This window comes from Erythrolamprus reginae, chromosome 1, assembly GCF_031021105.1.
Source record: "Erythrolamprus reginae isolate rEryReg1 chromosome 1, rEryReg1.hap1, whole genome shotgun sequence".
NCBI classification, from domain to species: Eukaryota; Metazoa; Chordata; class Lepidosauria; order Squamata; family Dipsadidae; genus Erythrolamprus; species Erythrolamprus reginae.
The window spans coordinates 89,804,984-89,823,350 of record NC_091950.1 but is presented as its reverse complement, the minus strand read 5'-3'; the positions used below and the strand labels follow the sequence as shown (position 1 = coordinate 89,823,350).

The 18,367-nt window shown below is 35.7% G+C and overlaps 1 protein-coding gene across 1 annotated transcript; it reads right to left on the bottom strand.

Annotated features, from left to right (window-relative positions):
• Positions 1-14,321: 14,321 nt before the first annotated feature.
• Positions 14,322-16,487, bottom strand: LOC139161942 (disintegrin and metalloproteinase domain-containing protein 20-like). Its single transcript, XM_070741800.1, has one exon. It carries the CDS (start codon positions 16,485-16,487, stop codon positions 14,322-14,324), a length of 2,166 nt encoding a protein of 721 aa, XP_070597901.1.
• Positions 16,488-18,367: the final 1,880 nt, after the last annotated feature.

Here is an 18,367-nt window from a genome sequence, read left to right as displayed (position 1 = left end):
TACAAATTATTGTTAAAACTGGTTTTCACCTACGGTAATTAAGGGGGGCTGGGAATAACTTACCTGGGCAAACTGTCCTATAGCAGAGGTGGGTTCCCTCCTGGTTTGGACTGATTCATCTGGACCGGTAGCAAACTGCTGGTAACATCAGGGAGCTGACTTTATCAGTGCTGACCCATGGACGCTACCACCTTTTTGGGGGAATGTTTTGGGGCGGAGGGTTGGGGTGGAAATTTTTGCTGATTTTTTTCTTCTGATGGGGGTGCCACCTGCCGGTTTGGGGAATTATTGCTGTGGAGGATCTTTGTGGATATTTGAACAGCTGTTGGCCTTGGATTTTGAAAAAGCAAAACAAAATTGTCATCTTATCTGTTGGAGCTGTAAACTTGGAATGAACTTCTGTTTACTTGAAAGTTGAAAGAAAAAAAGGTGAAAGAAAAGTATTACTTCAGATTATAATCTGGTGAATGGTAGCTTTGGCAATATGATATTAGACATTGAGGATCTTAAAGTGCTTGTTAAGAACTACTTTACAGACTTACAGAGATTCCTTTTGGACTATGAAGAAAAAATTGGAAAAATGTCGAGAAAGTTCTTGAGTGTAGTAAATATTTTGAAAATATGATTCTAAGGAACAAAAAATAAGAAAATAAAGAAGACTTGAAAGAAGGAGCAGGTGGCGGAGGAGTTGGAAAGTGATAAAGATGCAGTGGAAGAAGACTTTGAAGATTGACAGACTAATGATTACTCTGAGCATTATGATTATACTGAATTTTATGATTATTACACTGGGATTTACAGTGGGAAAAAAGAATACGGTTGAGGATACATGAATTGGAATAGGCAAAGTAGCAGAGGGAAGGGATTAAGGAGATTTGAATGGATATTTAGGCAATTACTATGCATAAAAAAGGAAAGAGGGGAAGCATATGGAGTTGCATTGTTACAAGAAAGAAAAAGAAGAGGTATAAGTAATGGTTGAAATAAGTTAATCTTTTTTTTAAAAAAAAATTGTTTATTGATTTTCTTAAAATAGACAGACACACATACAAACATTGAACACAAAATGGGGATACATTTTCCCCGCTTATCTTGAAAGTATAAATTCAAATACAGAAAAAGAATACATAATTAGATATATATTGAATATTAATTTTTTTTTACTAAATTTGAGTTAAGGTTTTTCACATTGTTACTAATATATGTATAAAACCAAAATTCTTACTATATTACTTGTATATAAACTAATTCTTATATATAAACTAATTCTACCTTAGTCATTAAGCAATAAATTTGAACTAATGTTAGTATTGGTATTACCCAAGTAAAAACAAATACAAGTTAACTAAAAATAGATTGTACATCTTATTTTTTCTTATCTATCCATTTATAAACATTGTTCCATGCTTCATAAAACTTAGTATCTTCTTGATCATTTAAACGTCTTGTCATCATATCCATTTCAGCGCAATCTAATACTTTTGCTATAACTTCTTCTTCTTTGGGGATTTCCTCCCCCTTCCAATTTTGCGCATACGTAATTCTAGCCGCAATTAATATGTGTATAATTAAATATAAAATTTCTTTCTTGTAAGTCTGATTGGTAATTCCTAATAAATAAAATTCCGGGGTGTTTTCAACCTCCTGCTTTACCGTTTCTTTTATTATTTTTTCTATCATCTTCCAATATATTTTAGCTTTACCACATGTCCACCATTGATGGTAGTAGGTTCCTATTTCTTTCTTACATTTCCAACACAATGGAAAAGTTTTAGGGAACATTTTTGCTATTCTATTTGGTGGGAGATGCCATCTATAAAACATTTTAATTTGGTTTTCTTTTAATGATACTGATTTAGTCATTTTCCAATTATTAACCCAAACTTTCTCCCATGTATCTATATCTATTTCTTTACCAATGTTTTTGCACCATCTTATCATATTATCTTTTAGGGTCAGTTCTATATTTTTATGTGCAATAAGGAATTTAAAAATTTTCCCTATTGTTTTTGTTTGATTAAGAGTAATTAAATTGCTTAACAGATTTTTATTTTTATTAAAAATATAAAGTGTTTTATCTTTCTGGTATCTAGATCGAATCTGGGCATAATGCCACCAATCTATTATTATCCCTTCATCTTGTAATGTAATCCTAGATTTTAATTTCATTTGATCATTTAATAAATCTTTATATCGTATAATTTTTTTTATCTTTTATGGATTTTGGGTGTATTATTGCTTCTAGAGGGGCAAGCCATTCTGGAATAGTTAAAAAGTGATTTTTCCTTATATCTTTCCAAACTTCTAATAGATATTTCCTTAATGTATGTCTTTTAAAATATGAGTGATTTTTCTCCTTATCATACCATATGAAGGCGTGCCATCCAAGCATAAGATCATACCCTTCTAAATTTAATATTCTTTTATTTTCTAGAGTAATCCAATCTCTAATCCATGTTAGGGCGGCCGCCTGATAATATAATTTCCAATTTGGAAGTCCAAATCCTCCCCTTTCTTTGATATCTTCTAAACAATTTATTTTTATTCTTGCTTTTTTCCCTTGCCATAAAAACTTTTTGACTATATTTGTTAATTTTTTTTAAAAAGGTACCCCCTGGGTTTATTGGGATTACCTGGAAGAGAAATAAAATTTTGGGTAAGATATTCATCTTGATTGTTGCTACTCTTCATAAAAAAGATATTTTCAAATTATTCCAGATTTCTAGATCTTTTTTGATTTCTGTCAGTAATTTTAAATAGTTATCATTTTTTATAGTTATTGTTTTAGCTGTTAACCAAATTCCTAGATATTTTACTTTTTTAGCAATCTTTATTCCAGAGATATGTTCTAATTTGTTCTCTTGTATTTTACTCATATTTTTAGTTAAGAATTGTGTTTTACTTTTATTTATCTTTAAACCTGCTACATTTCCGTAATGTCCTATTGTCTGCATTAATATTGGGACTATCTTAATCGGTTCTTCAATTATGAAAGTTAAATCATCTGCAAAGGCTTGGACTTTGTACGTCTCATCACCTACGGTTAGGCCTTTTATTTTATGGTCTGTTCTTATTTTAATTAATAAAGTCTCCAAGGCCATAATAAATAGCAACGGTGATATAGGACAACCTTGGCGGACTCCCTTGCTTATCTCAAGTGTTGTTAATTGTTCATTATTCAATATTATGTTCGTTGTTTGTTTTGAGTAAATGGCATCTATTAAATTAACAAATTTTGAGCCAAATTTCATTTTATTTAATTGCATTTTTATAAATATCCAGTTAAGATTATCAAAAGCTTTTTGAGCATCTAAGAACATTAAAGATAATATTTTCCCTGGGTGTTGCTCATAATATTCTAACGTGTTTATGACAATTCTAAGATTATTTTTAATTTGTCTGCCTGGTAAAAAACCATTTTGATCTTGATGTATTATTCCATTTATAACTCTTTTGAGTCTGTCCGCGTATATAGCAGTAAAAATCTTATAATCCACATTCAATAATGATATAGGCCTATAGTTTTTTATTTTTTCTGGTGCCGTACCCGGCTTATGAATTAAAGTTGTTAATGATTCTGACCAAGATTTAGGAATTTTACCCTCAAGTCTACATTCATTAAAAATTTCTAACATATTATTTCTTATTATTTCATTTTCTATTTTGTACCATTCTGCCGGTATAGCATCAGGGCCAGTTGCTTTGTTATTTTTTTGTTTTTTAATTATTGTTAAAAGTTCTTCCATTGTTATTGGTCCATCCATAATATTCTGTTGGTCTTCTGTTATTTGTGGTAATTTTGAATGTTCTAAGTAATTAAAAACTTCATCTTCGCTAATAACATCTTTTGTGTATAGTTCTTTAAAAAAAAAGTATTCACAATATCTGCTTTTCCTTCTGTGTCATATTTTATTATACCGTCATTGTCCTCTAGTTTTTTAATAAGTTTTGATTGCCTCTGTTTTCTAAGTTTATATGCTAACCATCTGCCTGGTTTGTTCGCATGTTCAAAATAATGTTGTTTAGCTCTTTTTATCTTTTCAGCTATTTGATTTTGTTCTATCAATCTAATTTTATGTTTGATTACACTCATTTCTGTTTTCAAATCTCTATTCTTTATATGTTGTTGTGATAAAGATTCTAATTGTTTTAATTCATTTATTAATTGTTCATATTTTATTTTATTTTCCTTGTTATATTTTGCTGTGTAAGATATCGTTAATCCTCTAATGCAGCGTTTCCCAACCGGTGTGCCGCGGCACACTGGTGTGCCGCGACACACCGTCAGGTGTGCCACGGCGAGAGGCGGCGGAGGAGAGTGGGCGGATCGGGCGGGCAATGGGGCAGGGGGGAGAAGCCAGGGGCGCGTTTGGCCGGGAGTCCGGGACTGTGTGGCTTTGCGCCATGAAGAGAAAACGGCCGACTTTTCCCTGCTGCCGTTTTCTCTTCATGGCGCAAAGCCACACAGTCCCGGACTCCTCGCCCCAAGGCAGGAGGCGGCGGCGGAGGAGAGTGGGCGGGCAATGGGGCAGGGCGGAGAAGCCAGAGGCGCGTTTGGCCGGAGGCACCGTGGGGAGGCAGGGGCAGGGAGGTGCGGCAGTAGGAGTAAAGGGAGCCGTGGCTGCCCCTGCCTCCCCACGGTGGCAATGGCATCGGGAGTGCTAATAGCGGCGGCGGCGGGAATGGGGGGGGCCTGCAAGTGGAAGCCTCAGCCCTGGAGCCCCCTCGCACCCATGGCTTCTCATCGATGCCTCTGCCTGCCCGATCTGCGGGAGTGCTAATAGCGGTGGCGGCGGTGGGAATAGCGGGGGGGGGCTCCTGCCCGCCGCTGCTATTATCACTCCAGCGGATCGGGCAGGCAGAGACATCGACGAGAAGCCATGGGCGCGAGGGGGCTCCAGGGCTGAGGCTTCCACTTGTGCCTGTCCCCGCCCGCCCGATCCTTCCTTCTCTCTGGCTTTTTTGGGGTGCGGCTTCTTCCACAGCGGTGGCTGCAGCGGTGCTGGCGATCCGGCCGCTAGCCGCTCCAAGCGCTGTGGGAATGCCCACCCCTCTCACAGTCCCGTCCCGGCTGTCAGTAAAGGGGCTGCTTGCTTGGAACATTCAAACTAAGGGAAACCTTCGCTGGCCTCCACAGAGAAGAAAGGAAGAGAGAGAACGAGAGAGAGCAACAGAGAGAGAGAGAGTGATAAAGAACAAGAGAGAGAAAGCATGAAAGAGAGAGAAAGAAAATAAGAGAGAACAAGAGAGAGAGAGACTAAGAGAGAGAGAAAGAAAAGAGAGAGAGAGAGAAAATAAGAGAATGAGAGAGAGCAACAGAGAGAGAGAAAGAACAAGAAAAAGCACGAGAGAAGAAAAGCAAGAGAGAAAAAGAGATAGCAAGAGATACTGAAAGAAAGCAAGAGAGAGAGAGAAAAAAAGATAGCAAGAGAGACAGGAAGAGGAAAGGAGAGAGAGAGAGAAATGAGAACAAAAAGGGGAGGAGAAATGAGAAAATGATTGAGGCAGAGAATGAGAGGAGAGAGAAACAAGAGAGAGAGAGAGGTGATTCTTGAAGCATATGGTAAAAAGCACCCAAATAATAAGAAAAAAAACCCAGCCCTCACCTGTTTTTGAAAAGAATAAAAGAGAATTAAACCCCAGCCCTCACCTGGTTTTGGAAATGGTTGGAGTGTGTATACATACACACACATAAGGGGGGGAGAGAGAAAGGGATGGAAAAAGAGGAGAAGTGAAAGGGAGAAGGAATGAGGGAAAAAGGGAGGAAGAGAGAGAAATGAGAAACATGAGAGAGAAAAGGGGGAAAGACAGGAGAAGTACCCAGAAATGAGACAGCGGTATAAATTTCAGGAGGGATGATTGATGATTGACTGTATTTATAAGGGGATGTTACATGGGATTATATATATGAGGGGGTTATTTATGTATGTATGTATGTATGTATGTATGTATGTATGTATGTATGTATTTATTTATTTATTTATTTATTTATTTATTAGATTTGTGTCATTTTGGTTGGTGGTGTGCCCCAGGATTTTGTAAATGTAAAAAGTGTGCCGCGGCTCAAAAAAGGTTGAAAATCACTGCTCTAATGTATGCTTTAGCTGTATCCCATAAATTTTGTGGAGTAGTATCTAAGTTTTTATTAATTTCAAAAAATATTTTTAATTCTTTTTCAATCCAATCCTTGTATTTCTTATCTTTCAAAATATTTCTATTCATCCGCCAATTAACCTGTTTATTTTTAGTTCTCATATGAACTACCACAGGATTGTGATCAGCCCAGATATTAACATCTATCTCGAACTCTTTTATTTGTTCAGCAATTATTTTTGAAGCCCATACCATGTCTATTCTTGTCCAAATTTTGTGGGGGTTGGAGTAAAAAGTGTATTGTCTCTTGTGAGGATGTCTTTCCCTCCAAATGTCATTTAATAGTAATTCCACTTTCATTTTCTGGAAAGTACTAGGCAATAAGTTCTTACTTCTCTTCTTACTTTTGTTGTCCCCCCCCGAGTGATCCAATTGTCTGTTTGTAATAGCATTAAAATCACCAATTATTAACATATTTTCAATTTTTAACTCTGTTATTACTTGATGCAATTTTTTATAAAATGTCATTTGATCTTCATTAGGGGCATAAATCGAAACAAATACCAAATGTCTAGGTTCAATGTCAACTTGTACAATCAAAATTCTACCTTCGTCATCCTTATATATTTGCTTGGAATTTATAGAATTTTCAACATACATCACTACTCCTCTTTTTTTTTTTGGTCTGCTAATGCAGCATACATTTTTCCAATTTTGGGATTTAATAATAATTTCTGATTACTTTTTTTAATATGCACTTCTTGTAGTATTACTATTTGAGCATTTTGATTTCTGATTTTAGAAAAAAATTGTTTCCTTTTTCTTGGTTCATTAAGTCCATTCACATTAACAGAAAAGATCTTTAAGTCCTTACTTGTTGTCATTTATTTGGTTTTTTAGTTTCGCGCTGAGGTTGAACTCTTCTAGCGCCTTGGTCCTGCTCTACTATCAGAGCTGCAGCCTCCATGTCCTGCACCTGCTGAATTGCTAGTTCTTTCACAGGTTGCTGTTGTGTTGGTTGCTGTTGGGCAGTTTGTTGATTTGCTGATTGATCCAGATGACTTATGCCGCTGTTTTCAAAGAAATCCGTTGCTTGCTCCAAGTTTTCCAGCTTATATCTTCTGGAACGCCAGGTCAATGCTATCCCTTCTGGAATAAGCCAGCGAAAAGTTATATTTTCTTTAATCAAAATTCTGGTTAGAAAATGATAATCTCTTCTACTTTCTCTGACACCTCTTGGGACTTGTTTTAGTATTTTAATTTCAAATCCTTTGTGTTGTAGTTTAGAAGTTCTTGCCCAATGCAGTATGTCATCTCGCAAAGTCTTTCTTGCAAACTTGATATGGATCTCTCTCGGGAGATTGTGGCGACGAATGTAGCTATTTGAAATTCTGAAAACTTCATAGATTTCTTTTAATATTTCTGTAGGGTCAACCTGGAGTATTCCTCCAATAGTCTCAGCCATAGTCATCTTTAAGTCTTCATCTTTTTCTTCTATTATATTCTGAAATCGTAGCCCATATGAAGCACGTTGCATCTCAAGGTGAGTGATTGATTCATCATATCTTCTGTATCGTGAGTCAGCTTTGCCTTCGAAGTAATCCATTCTCTTTTCAATTTTAGCAGTCTTTTCTTCAACTTTTTTAACGCGATCTTCACTTTCCTGTAGAGTTTGTTGCATTTCCTTCATCTGCGCCTTCACCTCTCCCATGTCTGCTTTCAGGTCAGCCATCTCTGTTTTAAATTCCGCCAAGTCTGATTTTATGGCTTCTCTTTGTTGTGTTGCCTCATCCTTTATAGCCTCTTGTTGTTGGGCTGCATCCTCTTGGGATTTAAACATAAAGTCCTGCATTGCTTTTAAAGTTTCTTGTATTGTTATCAGAGTAGGCTGCTGCGGTTTTTCTTTGTCCTTCTCCTTGGTAGACATAGTTACAGATAAAACTTGATGCGTCGGGGAAGGATGAGGCGAGCCTTGTGGAGAAGAAATTGCAGCTGCTGCTTGTTTTTTAACTATTTTAACATAGGTTGAAGTGCTTGACATTTTCAAATTTGAAATTACTATCAATTTGTATTTAGTGAAAAGAAGAAAACCACTATAAATCCCAAATTTGTTCAATAAACTTGTCCAATACACTTTATAACCAGTTTCCCTTAATAGATAGCAATATGTTATTACCTAGTAAAAACCACAAATATGTTAATCAAATTACTAATAAAATTCACTATAAATTTCCATTTAACTTTAAATTTAAAAAACCAAAAAGGAAGAAAAAAAAGGATAAAGAGTATAATACTTTGTTTAAAGAGAGGAGATAAGAAAAATAAATGTAAGGAGAGAGAGATGAAGGAAAAGGGGAAAAAATAACAGAGAAACGCTGTCTTGTGGGAGAGAGAAACAACAAAAAGAAAAAAAGGGGTTTTTAATTTAGTTTAGTTAAAGTAGAGCAGGAAACCAAGGTTTGTTAACAATGCATATACTTTTAAAAACAACAGTAAAACAGCACTACAAAAAGAGGAAAAAAGAGAGGAATTAATTTAAGGAACAAAATATAGATATTATATACTTATAATCTTCTTATAGATCAGGTGGTCTTTGTTAATAAAAGATATTGTAGATTCAGTAATGGCAGAAAATAAGCTTCTGTGTAGTTATTTCTATATAGTTCCAATTTTCCAATTCAAAGCAAAGTCAAATTTATGATTTTCTTTTATTTTAAAATGGAGTCAGTTGGTGTTTCACAGTCACAAAACATATGCAGACAAATTCTCCGTTGTTTAGGGCTTAAAATGGAGTCAGTTTATGCTTCACAGTGCCAGGCAGGTAGGATGAAAGTCTTCACAAATAATCCACAGGCAATCAGCAAGTAATTCAAGGGTAATAATCCAAAAAACAAGCAACCAAACAAAGGCTAAATATGTTCTTGTAGCATTAATATATCAATTGATTTTATTTTCCATTTATTTTCAAATTGATAGTTTATTTCATTTTGTTATTGTCAGAAAGAACAGAAAAAGGAAAGCAGTAACGGTGTTCTTTATCCCTCCGCTGTTGAAGTTAGAGCCCGGGATACAGTGTTTGCTGATAGTTTAGAAATCCCAAATTCTATTCATCTTTGGAAATTAAATCTTTTTTAAAATCATGTCAAATTTGAATTGTTTTATTAATCCTTCAATATTTTTAATAGCTCAAAAATTTAAAGATTCAAAGTTCAAGTTATAAACGAAAGTGAAAAGAAATTAGATCCGGCTATTACTTGCGGTTGGATACAAGTTCTCAATAACTTTCCCTTTCACCTTGTTGAAAAAAACCCTTTCACTTGTAACTTTTACAATGATCCAATCTTCCGTTTTTAGGCATGAAACAATAAGTTTTTACCTTGGGTTTTCTTGTTTACTGTATTCCTTTTCAGTTAAGATATGCTGCAAGTTGTCTTCACTTTCTTTTGTCTTTTCCTTGCTTCCCGCTGGGTTTGGAGAGATCGCACTGGCCGATCCTCTTGGGGGAGGATCGGTTCTCCCTTTTCCGAAGCTGCGGGGCAAACCGCTGTCTCCGGAGCTTCGGCGATGGCTCCTCGGACAGAGGGGAGCCCCCTGTTCTAGGATCGGGCCATCCAGACCCGATCCGATCGCAAACCGCGACCTTCGGAGAGGTTGAAGGAGCCTCGAGGCAGAGCCCTGCCAAGGAGGCTCCGCTGCGGTCTCTTCCAGACCGGAAGTCGAAATGAGTTAATCTTAGGAAATTTGGGATTTTGAATGATTAATGTTTACTTGAAATTATAGTTGCTGATGATAATTAACATTGGTATTCATAATGAATAATTTTTTTCTTTTAAGAATTTAAATCTAATATAATTATTTAAAAGTAACTAATTATACAATGAAGTGGTCATTTTGGGAAAATACTATTATATTATATTTTAAATTGGCATTAATTCGATCTGTTGAAATAAATTTAAAATCACCTGTCAGTAATATTAGAGGGGAATATACAGTATAATGAATAATAATGATAGATGGTTGATTGCTATTTGATTATTTGATCATTATTTGCTTATTATATAATGACTTTTATTTATTTGCCACCCCCCTCTGAAGACTATTAGACTTTTTTCTAATATATAATGGATTATATCTATGAATACATTGAATGGTTATAATTAATATTTTTTATTTGAATGGATAAAATGACTTAATCTTGAGAAATTTGGGGTTTTGAATGACTAATAGTCAAGGGTGTGAATTAATATGCTGGTTTCTACCCTACAAAATTTTAATTCTAGTTTGAATTGCTCTTCTTACAAAATCCTTTTTTGGGGGGGGGATATTATGATAGTGAATTCGATAACACGTGATCAGCGAAACTTATATCGTAGCATAGGTTTACTTTAAGTGCACTCGTCACTGTGGTTACTAAGGGGCGTACATAGGTGTACCATCCCCTGTCCTAATGTACTAGTATCATGTATATAAACATTGTTATATCTTTGTATACTACCAATACGTACTTGACAAAATAAGTAAGTAAGTAAGTAAAGAAATGGTGGTACTGTGCTACAATACAGTCCTCACTTTCTGCATTTTAGCTAAAAGTTGGAGGGAAGGGAGGAAATCTCAGAATTAGTATTTTGACATATTTTGTTATTTTCTCTCCCCTCCAGCACTCCAGACAATCATGAAAAAACTGCACTTGCCAAATGGTTACATATATTATTTTTCTGTGGCAATTCTTTGAAATCAAAATTGCCTTTTTCCAGAGAGAACGCTCACATACCTCTCTAAATGAAGTTGCATGCTTCTTATCTCCTGCAGATTAGAAGAGGAGCCTGGTATAGTGCATCTCTAAGAAAGGAAGGATTTAGTCTCATAAGTATCTCTACTAGAATACTGGTTATGTAATGGACCATTGTGGGTAACTTTATAACAGTTATATCAAGAGAAGCCACCTTTCTAAGAAGGTTTTACAAGTCTTACAACAAAACGAGGCTTGTGTAATTGAGTTTCTTTGGATATGCATTACTTAACAATGTAGGCTTCTGCAGTTAGAATAAAGACAGAGTTTTGGTTGTTGTTTTTTAACCTGAGTTAAATGTAAAAGAGCTATTGTAAAAGAGTCTGAATATCAAGTCAGGCATGAGCCCAAAAACAGTGATAGTAGCAAACATAAGTTTAGAAGCAGAGTGTTAAATGTGGTAAAAACACTGTTGAAAGAAATTGCCCTCTGGGTTCAGTTCCAAGTGGAGAGAAAGAAACTGGAAACATGGAGGCTGCTTGGAAGGATGGTTTAATGGTCAACAGGACCACATGGGCTTGAAGTTCTGGGTAGCTGACCACATGGAGTGGAGAGTGCATGTTATTTACACCCATATTGATATTGCTACCATTTCTGAGTTGAAGACTTCGGGCACTTCCCTAACATTTTAATTATATTATTATTTAAAGGGGGGGGGGAGGAAAATAGTTCTGATACACAGTAAGTACACATTTAAAAGAGAAAAGGAAATGTAGTAGAGAAGAATAAAAGACAATGCAGATGAATAGCTAATAAATTTTGAATAACTAGTAATTCTAAAGTTATGTATGACTAATATAACTTTATATACCCTTAACAACTTACAGTTTTATAAGGCATTTCATATCCATTTTCTACTTAAAACGTGTCCCTGTTGCATAGTAAAAGCATTTGGTTGGCATAATTGGAATCAATTAAAAGATAAAGAAAAACTAAACATAATAAATAATGCATTAAACAAATGCTCAAAGTCTGTGCTTCTCAAACCTGAATAAATTACCCAAAATTGGGTAAATGTTTTTTCCTTTGGGTAACAACACATGGACTCATTACTGATCAGAATGGGGACATTTAAGTTGACTTAGAAGATTGCCATGTATATTGGAAAATCTCTCAACTTATTTCATTACGATGAAAATCAATGAAATTGCTAATGGTGATTTGACATGAGTTATGACCATTCATTCAACAATTATTTGAAGTTACAAAGTGCTTAAAGAAAGGACTTACATCTAAACCTCAAAGTTCAGTAAAACTTTCTGATAAGTGGATAATGAGTAATGAAGGAAGAGGTTTGGAAAGCACTGCTCTAAATAATATACAGGCTATAGAATAGAAATTGGATAACGCAAGGTTCCCAAAACTATTACTTTGGTGCTTGTTTATTTATGATGATATTGGTCTATTGTTGTTTTTTTCTGGACTTCTCCAGCAGGATTGAGATAATAGAATTCTAAGACTGAAATGATTCTCTAGACAACTGAATGAATAGATGGATTAATGGATTAACATTTACTTCAGTTCCAATCTTGTTCTAATGCAACAAAAACAAAAGTATCAAGTATAAAGAAATACAACAGAAACTGAAAAAAATCCTTAATCTGTGCAAATTAATTATTCTTAAGAAAGAAACACAGAAATTATAACAGAACAGATTTGTATCAGAAGGCAACCTGAAATATTTATTTAGGAGAAGGTTTTGCATTACTATTCATAGATAATTATAAATATGTAATTTACACTATTAGAAGGTATAGTACTTCACAATTTCTTCATCTTTAAAACAAAAACAAAAACCAGTACTGAAAAAACTGACATTTGCAACACACATCTTTAGGAGGGATCTAAAGTGGTGATACGTTATTATTCCCTAGGTTACTGAGAACACATACATAGTACATACTGTGATGTTCCATCATTCAGAGAAATGTGAGGCATTGGGTTAAACGTATAGCTTGCATCTTATGTTAATGTTTGAAGTTTAAAATCTTATTTTAACTATATTCCAGTCTCTACCTTATCTGGAAGTTGATAATTTCAAATCAATTTGCTTCAAAATAGAATTAAATTAATTCATTAAGAATACCAGAATTATTGTTATGTTCCTATTCCTTTGCTGGACTTCATCTGACTTTTAATTTTTCATGTCACATTGAGACGAAACTTACAAGCCAGAACACAGGTAATCAAAAGCCCAATTGATTGAATTCCCTGAAAAATAACTTTCCTAAAGTGGTACTTTGAATGTTGCTTCTCCGAAATATCTAAGTTAGTTCTCAAATGTTCTGATGCTGTATTTATTTATTAATTAAATTTATTAAACACATTATGTGGCCGCCCAAGTACACACACTAATTCTTCACTAGGGCTAAGCATCTGTGTCTCTCTTCCAGGATGAAAATGAGACTGAGAAGACTGTAGGAGAAATTGGGGGTTGGGGGGAATACAGACATTAGAATTAGATATTTGGGGGTTTGGGGAGCTGTAATTCTAATGCATCTACAGCCCCTCTCCCTACATCTCCCAGTTTCCCCATCAATTGTCACCTTCAGTCATCTCTCACCAACACACAAAAAATTATCTGACAGGACTTCTAAAATCTCAAAAAAATGAATTGAAATGGATTGTTTCATGATGGATCTCAGTGTTCTTTATTAATTCTTTCATGTTAAGTCATGAAGATATCTCTTGAGACCGAATTTAGAAGTATGCCTAGAAAGATTCATGTGCTGTCAGAGGCAAGGATGCCGAACTCCCAGAATAATGTAAAGAAGCATCTTTTCCCCTAGCTCTGGCTTTTCCTACATGTTTATCCAGCAGTTACATCACAAAACAATCAGAGTTTTGCACACCAAAGTTGGGATTTCTTCACCTCATTGGATTGAACACACGGAGAGGAGGTTTTCAAACAAAGAAAGTCCAGCAGTTCAGAGAAGCCAAGAAAAGAGCCATAGTATCTTCTTCCACACAGGAGTCATTATCTTTTTTAGTCATATGCATTTCACTCCAATGCTTTCTTAGCCTTTTTGAGAGTCCGGTCCAAACTGGGGACAAAAGCCGTGGAACAAAACATTCGGGCTTTTGAAAGGAGAATGAAATTATAGGCAAGTTAAATGGCAGGAAACAGGAAGTTGTTGCTTTTCCCCAGAATGAGAAAAACAACACTGCAATGTGCCACCACATGTTAGGCCCTTTTGAGGCAGGCATAAAAATTCACAATTCACATAGAGAAGCACCAGGGTTGAATCATGGGGGTACCATGCTGGTGACATCAGTCTGACTTCTGTTGACGTCCCTACAGATGCCAATGCTTACTGAACAAGATACTAGTCTCTTTGCTTAATATTATCCAATATTATCTTGTTAAAGATTTGACATATTGAACCTTGGTTCATTTCTGTTACTTATTATGAGGTTTGGGGGGGGGTTTTCCCACTTTTCAGTCCTGCTGTCTAACTCTTTCCTCAGGTTCTCTGGTCCTATGTACAATTTGGTACCTAAAATAGGCACCGGAAAGGATAAGTCCACAAAGAGGAAATACAATTGCTAAGATGATTTTAATTTTTGTATGAAGTGTCTCATGTTTATACAGAAATGGCGGGCCACTGTCCATACTGCCACCGTTACCTTCCTCTCTGCAGTCTGGAGGAGCCCAGCCTTTCTCACAGTGACAATGCATTAAATTGTTGCATATTCCATGATTATGGCACTTTTTGACATTGCAATCTCCATTGTATCTCAAAAGGGACACGTTAACACACTCCCTGTTAATACACATCATGCCATTGCCACAAGGAGTGCCATTTCTCACTGCTCCGATATCAATGATCTTCATCCCAGTGTGGTAATCAGTTCCCCAGCATTGTTTATTGCCCTTGGAAGTTTGAACTATGGTGGTGTGATCCTCCAAAGAGGGCAAGCTTTTCACATTGTCACACTGGATACGACCGCATAGAATATTCTTAGGTGTACATTTGTTATAAATTCCATGTATAAGGCCACAGTTGCCAAACCGATCACCTTGAGTATTCATTTCTCTAAAGCAACGTTCTGAAGCAACTGTTGCTTCACTGCCAAAAATGGCTTTGCATTGTCTATCATGAGTATTGCAATTCCCATTATAACAATATGCACCATCATTGCACGGGGCACCATCTTGCACGTAAACATCTTTCGGACATCTCCCAGAAACTCCATTGCAGTACTCGGGGAGATCACAATTGCTAGTCTTATTTCGGCAGACTGTTCCAGCAACTTCATACTGACACTTGGTACAACACTGTCCAAAAGCACAAGTGGCCCCTAAATGTAACATACAGTTAGATCGACAACATGGATCCAACTCGCATTCAGCTTTGGTACCACAGTCACATTGCTCTCCATTATCTACTACTTTGTTCCCACAGAATTTGAATTTAAATATTTTATTATGGTCTGGTGGAATTAACAAACAGTTCAAATTTTTTTGTTTGAAGTAATCTATATAACTGCAGTTGCTAAACTTATCGGTTATTACTTGTGCTGGGGCCATAATGCATTTTGGTCGATCACACACGCAGTGTTTTGTGTCATGTTTCATGCCAAGGTTATGTCCTAGTTCATGGACAAATGTGTTAGAAATATGGTACAAACTGGAAGTAACATATGATTCAACAGCTGTTCCTCTGTTATCATCACAAATCGCTCCTAAGTATGCTAATCCTACTGTACGACCAAACTTCTTAAATATAAAGAAGTGACCAGCATCATTTGGTAGATGAGCAAGTAATGAGTCTCTTCTCCAATTACTGAATTCTTCAAGTGTGTCAAAGATGTTATCATGAATTGATATAAGATTTCTTTCAGACCATATTTCTAGTCCAGCAATAGACAAATGAACAGAAAGAGGCTCATACAGTATGTTTGCAATGTAGACAATATCCAAAATATTTATAGCAGTAAGAGTTTCATTTTTGCCAAATTTCAAAAACCGTTCATGATCAATCACAATAGCAATCTCTGCATACCTCTCGTGGGACCACCAGTTTGCTTTAGGGATGCTTTCATCTGGTTTTTTGTCAGAATTTGGGGTGATGGCTTCTTGATGTCTTTGCTCTTCCTGTGTGAAGCCGCACATCATTGCAATGACTCCCTCCTTTTCTTCTAATCGAAAGACAGCATGTCGAAATGTAGTGGATTCTGAAAGTGGCTCTATTTCATAAACCTTATTATGAAATTGCAGTAGGCCTCTCAGTCCCCCAGAGCAAGTGCTGATGATTGCCAGAGAGAAGGGCTCATCCTCTACCACACCAACATAGTAACAGTCATCCCTGAAGAATGGATAATCTAGCTGAAGATCCCCATCCTTACTATAAGTGAAGATGGGCAGATGCTTGGGGATTAAGCCTTTTTTCTGCCTAAGGTGCATTACAAGATTCCTCCCCTCAATTTGAAACAAGTAGGTCATATTGTTAGATTGCTCTTGTCCAGATTTGAATGTTAATAACTTTGGGATGGTTATTTCAGAAGAAGCATAAATAAGGCCCCAAGGAGGTTTCTGAGAGGAAGTGTCAGTCAGGAAATTCATCAAGAATGTCATTAACAGCCAGGGAAGTTGAATATCCATACTCTTTGGCAAAGAAAGGATTCCCTTAAAATACAAAACACACTTTCTGACATTTCAATTCAGAGTAGGAAGGCCCCAGCAACTGATGAGAATCTAGGAACAAGTTTATAAGGCTGTAAACAAAATGTCCGTCACAAAGACAAAGAGGATTCTATACCAAGCAACTGTAAATGGTGTTTCCTTTGGAATGTGGGTGGAGCTTGGGGATCAAACATGGAATAGAATGGTAGACCTAGTCAGGCTTATTTATCAACAGTATTTACTTTCTAATTCTAAGATTTTTTTTTTAAAAAAAAAAATTTTAGGGAGAGGGTGACTTGTGTTGCTAGCAGTCCCTATAGATGGCCTTTTGTAGTAAATATTTGCTTTTCTCAATAAATGTAGACATGTCCACTGGGTTATTTCTATTCCTCTTTGGACCCGATATGAACAAATTTCTAAATAAGTCATTTGAACATTTTGAGTCTTCTCTCTATGAGTTGATGAAGTAAAAGGCTTTTTAAAGGATGCACAGTTATATATTGATGATTAAGTACTTTGGCATTTCTCATTGGGAAGGGTTTACAAATTATTGTTAAAACTGGTTTTCACCTACGGTAATTAAGGAGGGCTGGGAATAACTTACCTGGGCAAACTGTCCTATAGCAGAGGTGGGTTCCTCCTGGTTTGGACTGATTATTCTGGACCGGTAGCAAACTGCTGGTAACATCAGGGAGCTGATTCTATCAGTGCTGACCCATGGACGCTACCACCTTTTTGGGGGAATGTTTTGGGGCGGAGGGTTGGGGTGGAAATTTTTGCTGATTTTTTTCTTCTGATGGGGGTGCCACCTGCCGGTTTGGGGAATTATTGCTGTGGAGGATCTTTGTGGATATTTGAACAGCTGTTGGCCTTGGATTTTGAAAAAGCAAAACAAAATTGTCATCTTATCTGTTGGAGCTGTAAACTTGGAGTGAACTTGAAAGTTGAAAGAAAAAAAGGTGAAAGAAAAGGATTATTTCAGATTATAATCTGGTGAATGGTAGCTTTGGCAATATGATATTAGACATTGAGGATATTAAAGTGCTTGTTAAGAACTACTTTACAGACTTACAGAGATTCCTTTTGGACTATGAAGAAAAAATTGGAAAAATGTCGAGAAAGTTCTTGAGTGTAGCAAATATTTTGAAAATATGATTCTACGGAAGAAAAAACAAGAAAATAAAGAAGTCTTGAAAGAAGGAGCAGGTGGAGGAGGAGTTGGAAAGTGATAAAGATGCAATGGAAGAAGACTTTGAAGATGAAGATGATTACTGTGAGCATTATGATTATACTGAATTTTATGATTATTACACTGGGATTTACAGTGGGAAAAAAGAATACGGTTGAGGATACATGAATTGGAATAGGCAAAGTAGCAGAGGGAACGGATTAAGGAGATTTGAATGGATATTTAGGCAATTACTATGCATAAAAAAGGAAAGAGGGGAAGAATATGGAGTTGCATTGTTACAAGAAAGAAAAATAAGGGGTATAAGCAATGGTTGAAATGAGTTAATCTTAGGAAATTTGGGATTTTGAATGATTAATGTTTACTTGAAATTATAGTTGCTGATGATCATTAACATTGTTATTGATAATGAATAAGTTTTTTCTTTTAATAATTTAAATCTAATATAATTATTTAAAAGTAACTAATTATACAATTAAGTGGTAATTTTGGGAAAATACTATTATATTATATTTTAAATTGGCATTAATTCGATCCGTTGAAATAAATTTAAAATCACCTGTCAGTAATATTAGAGGGGAATATACAGTATAATGAATAATAATGATAGATGGTTGATTGCTATTTGATTATTTGATCTTTATTTGCTTATTATATAATGACTTTTATT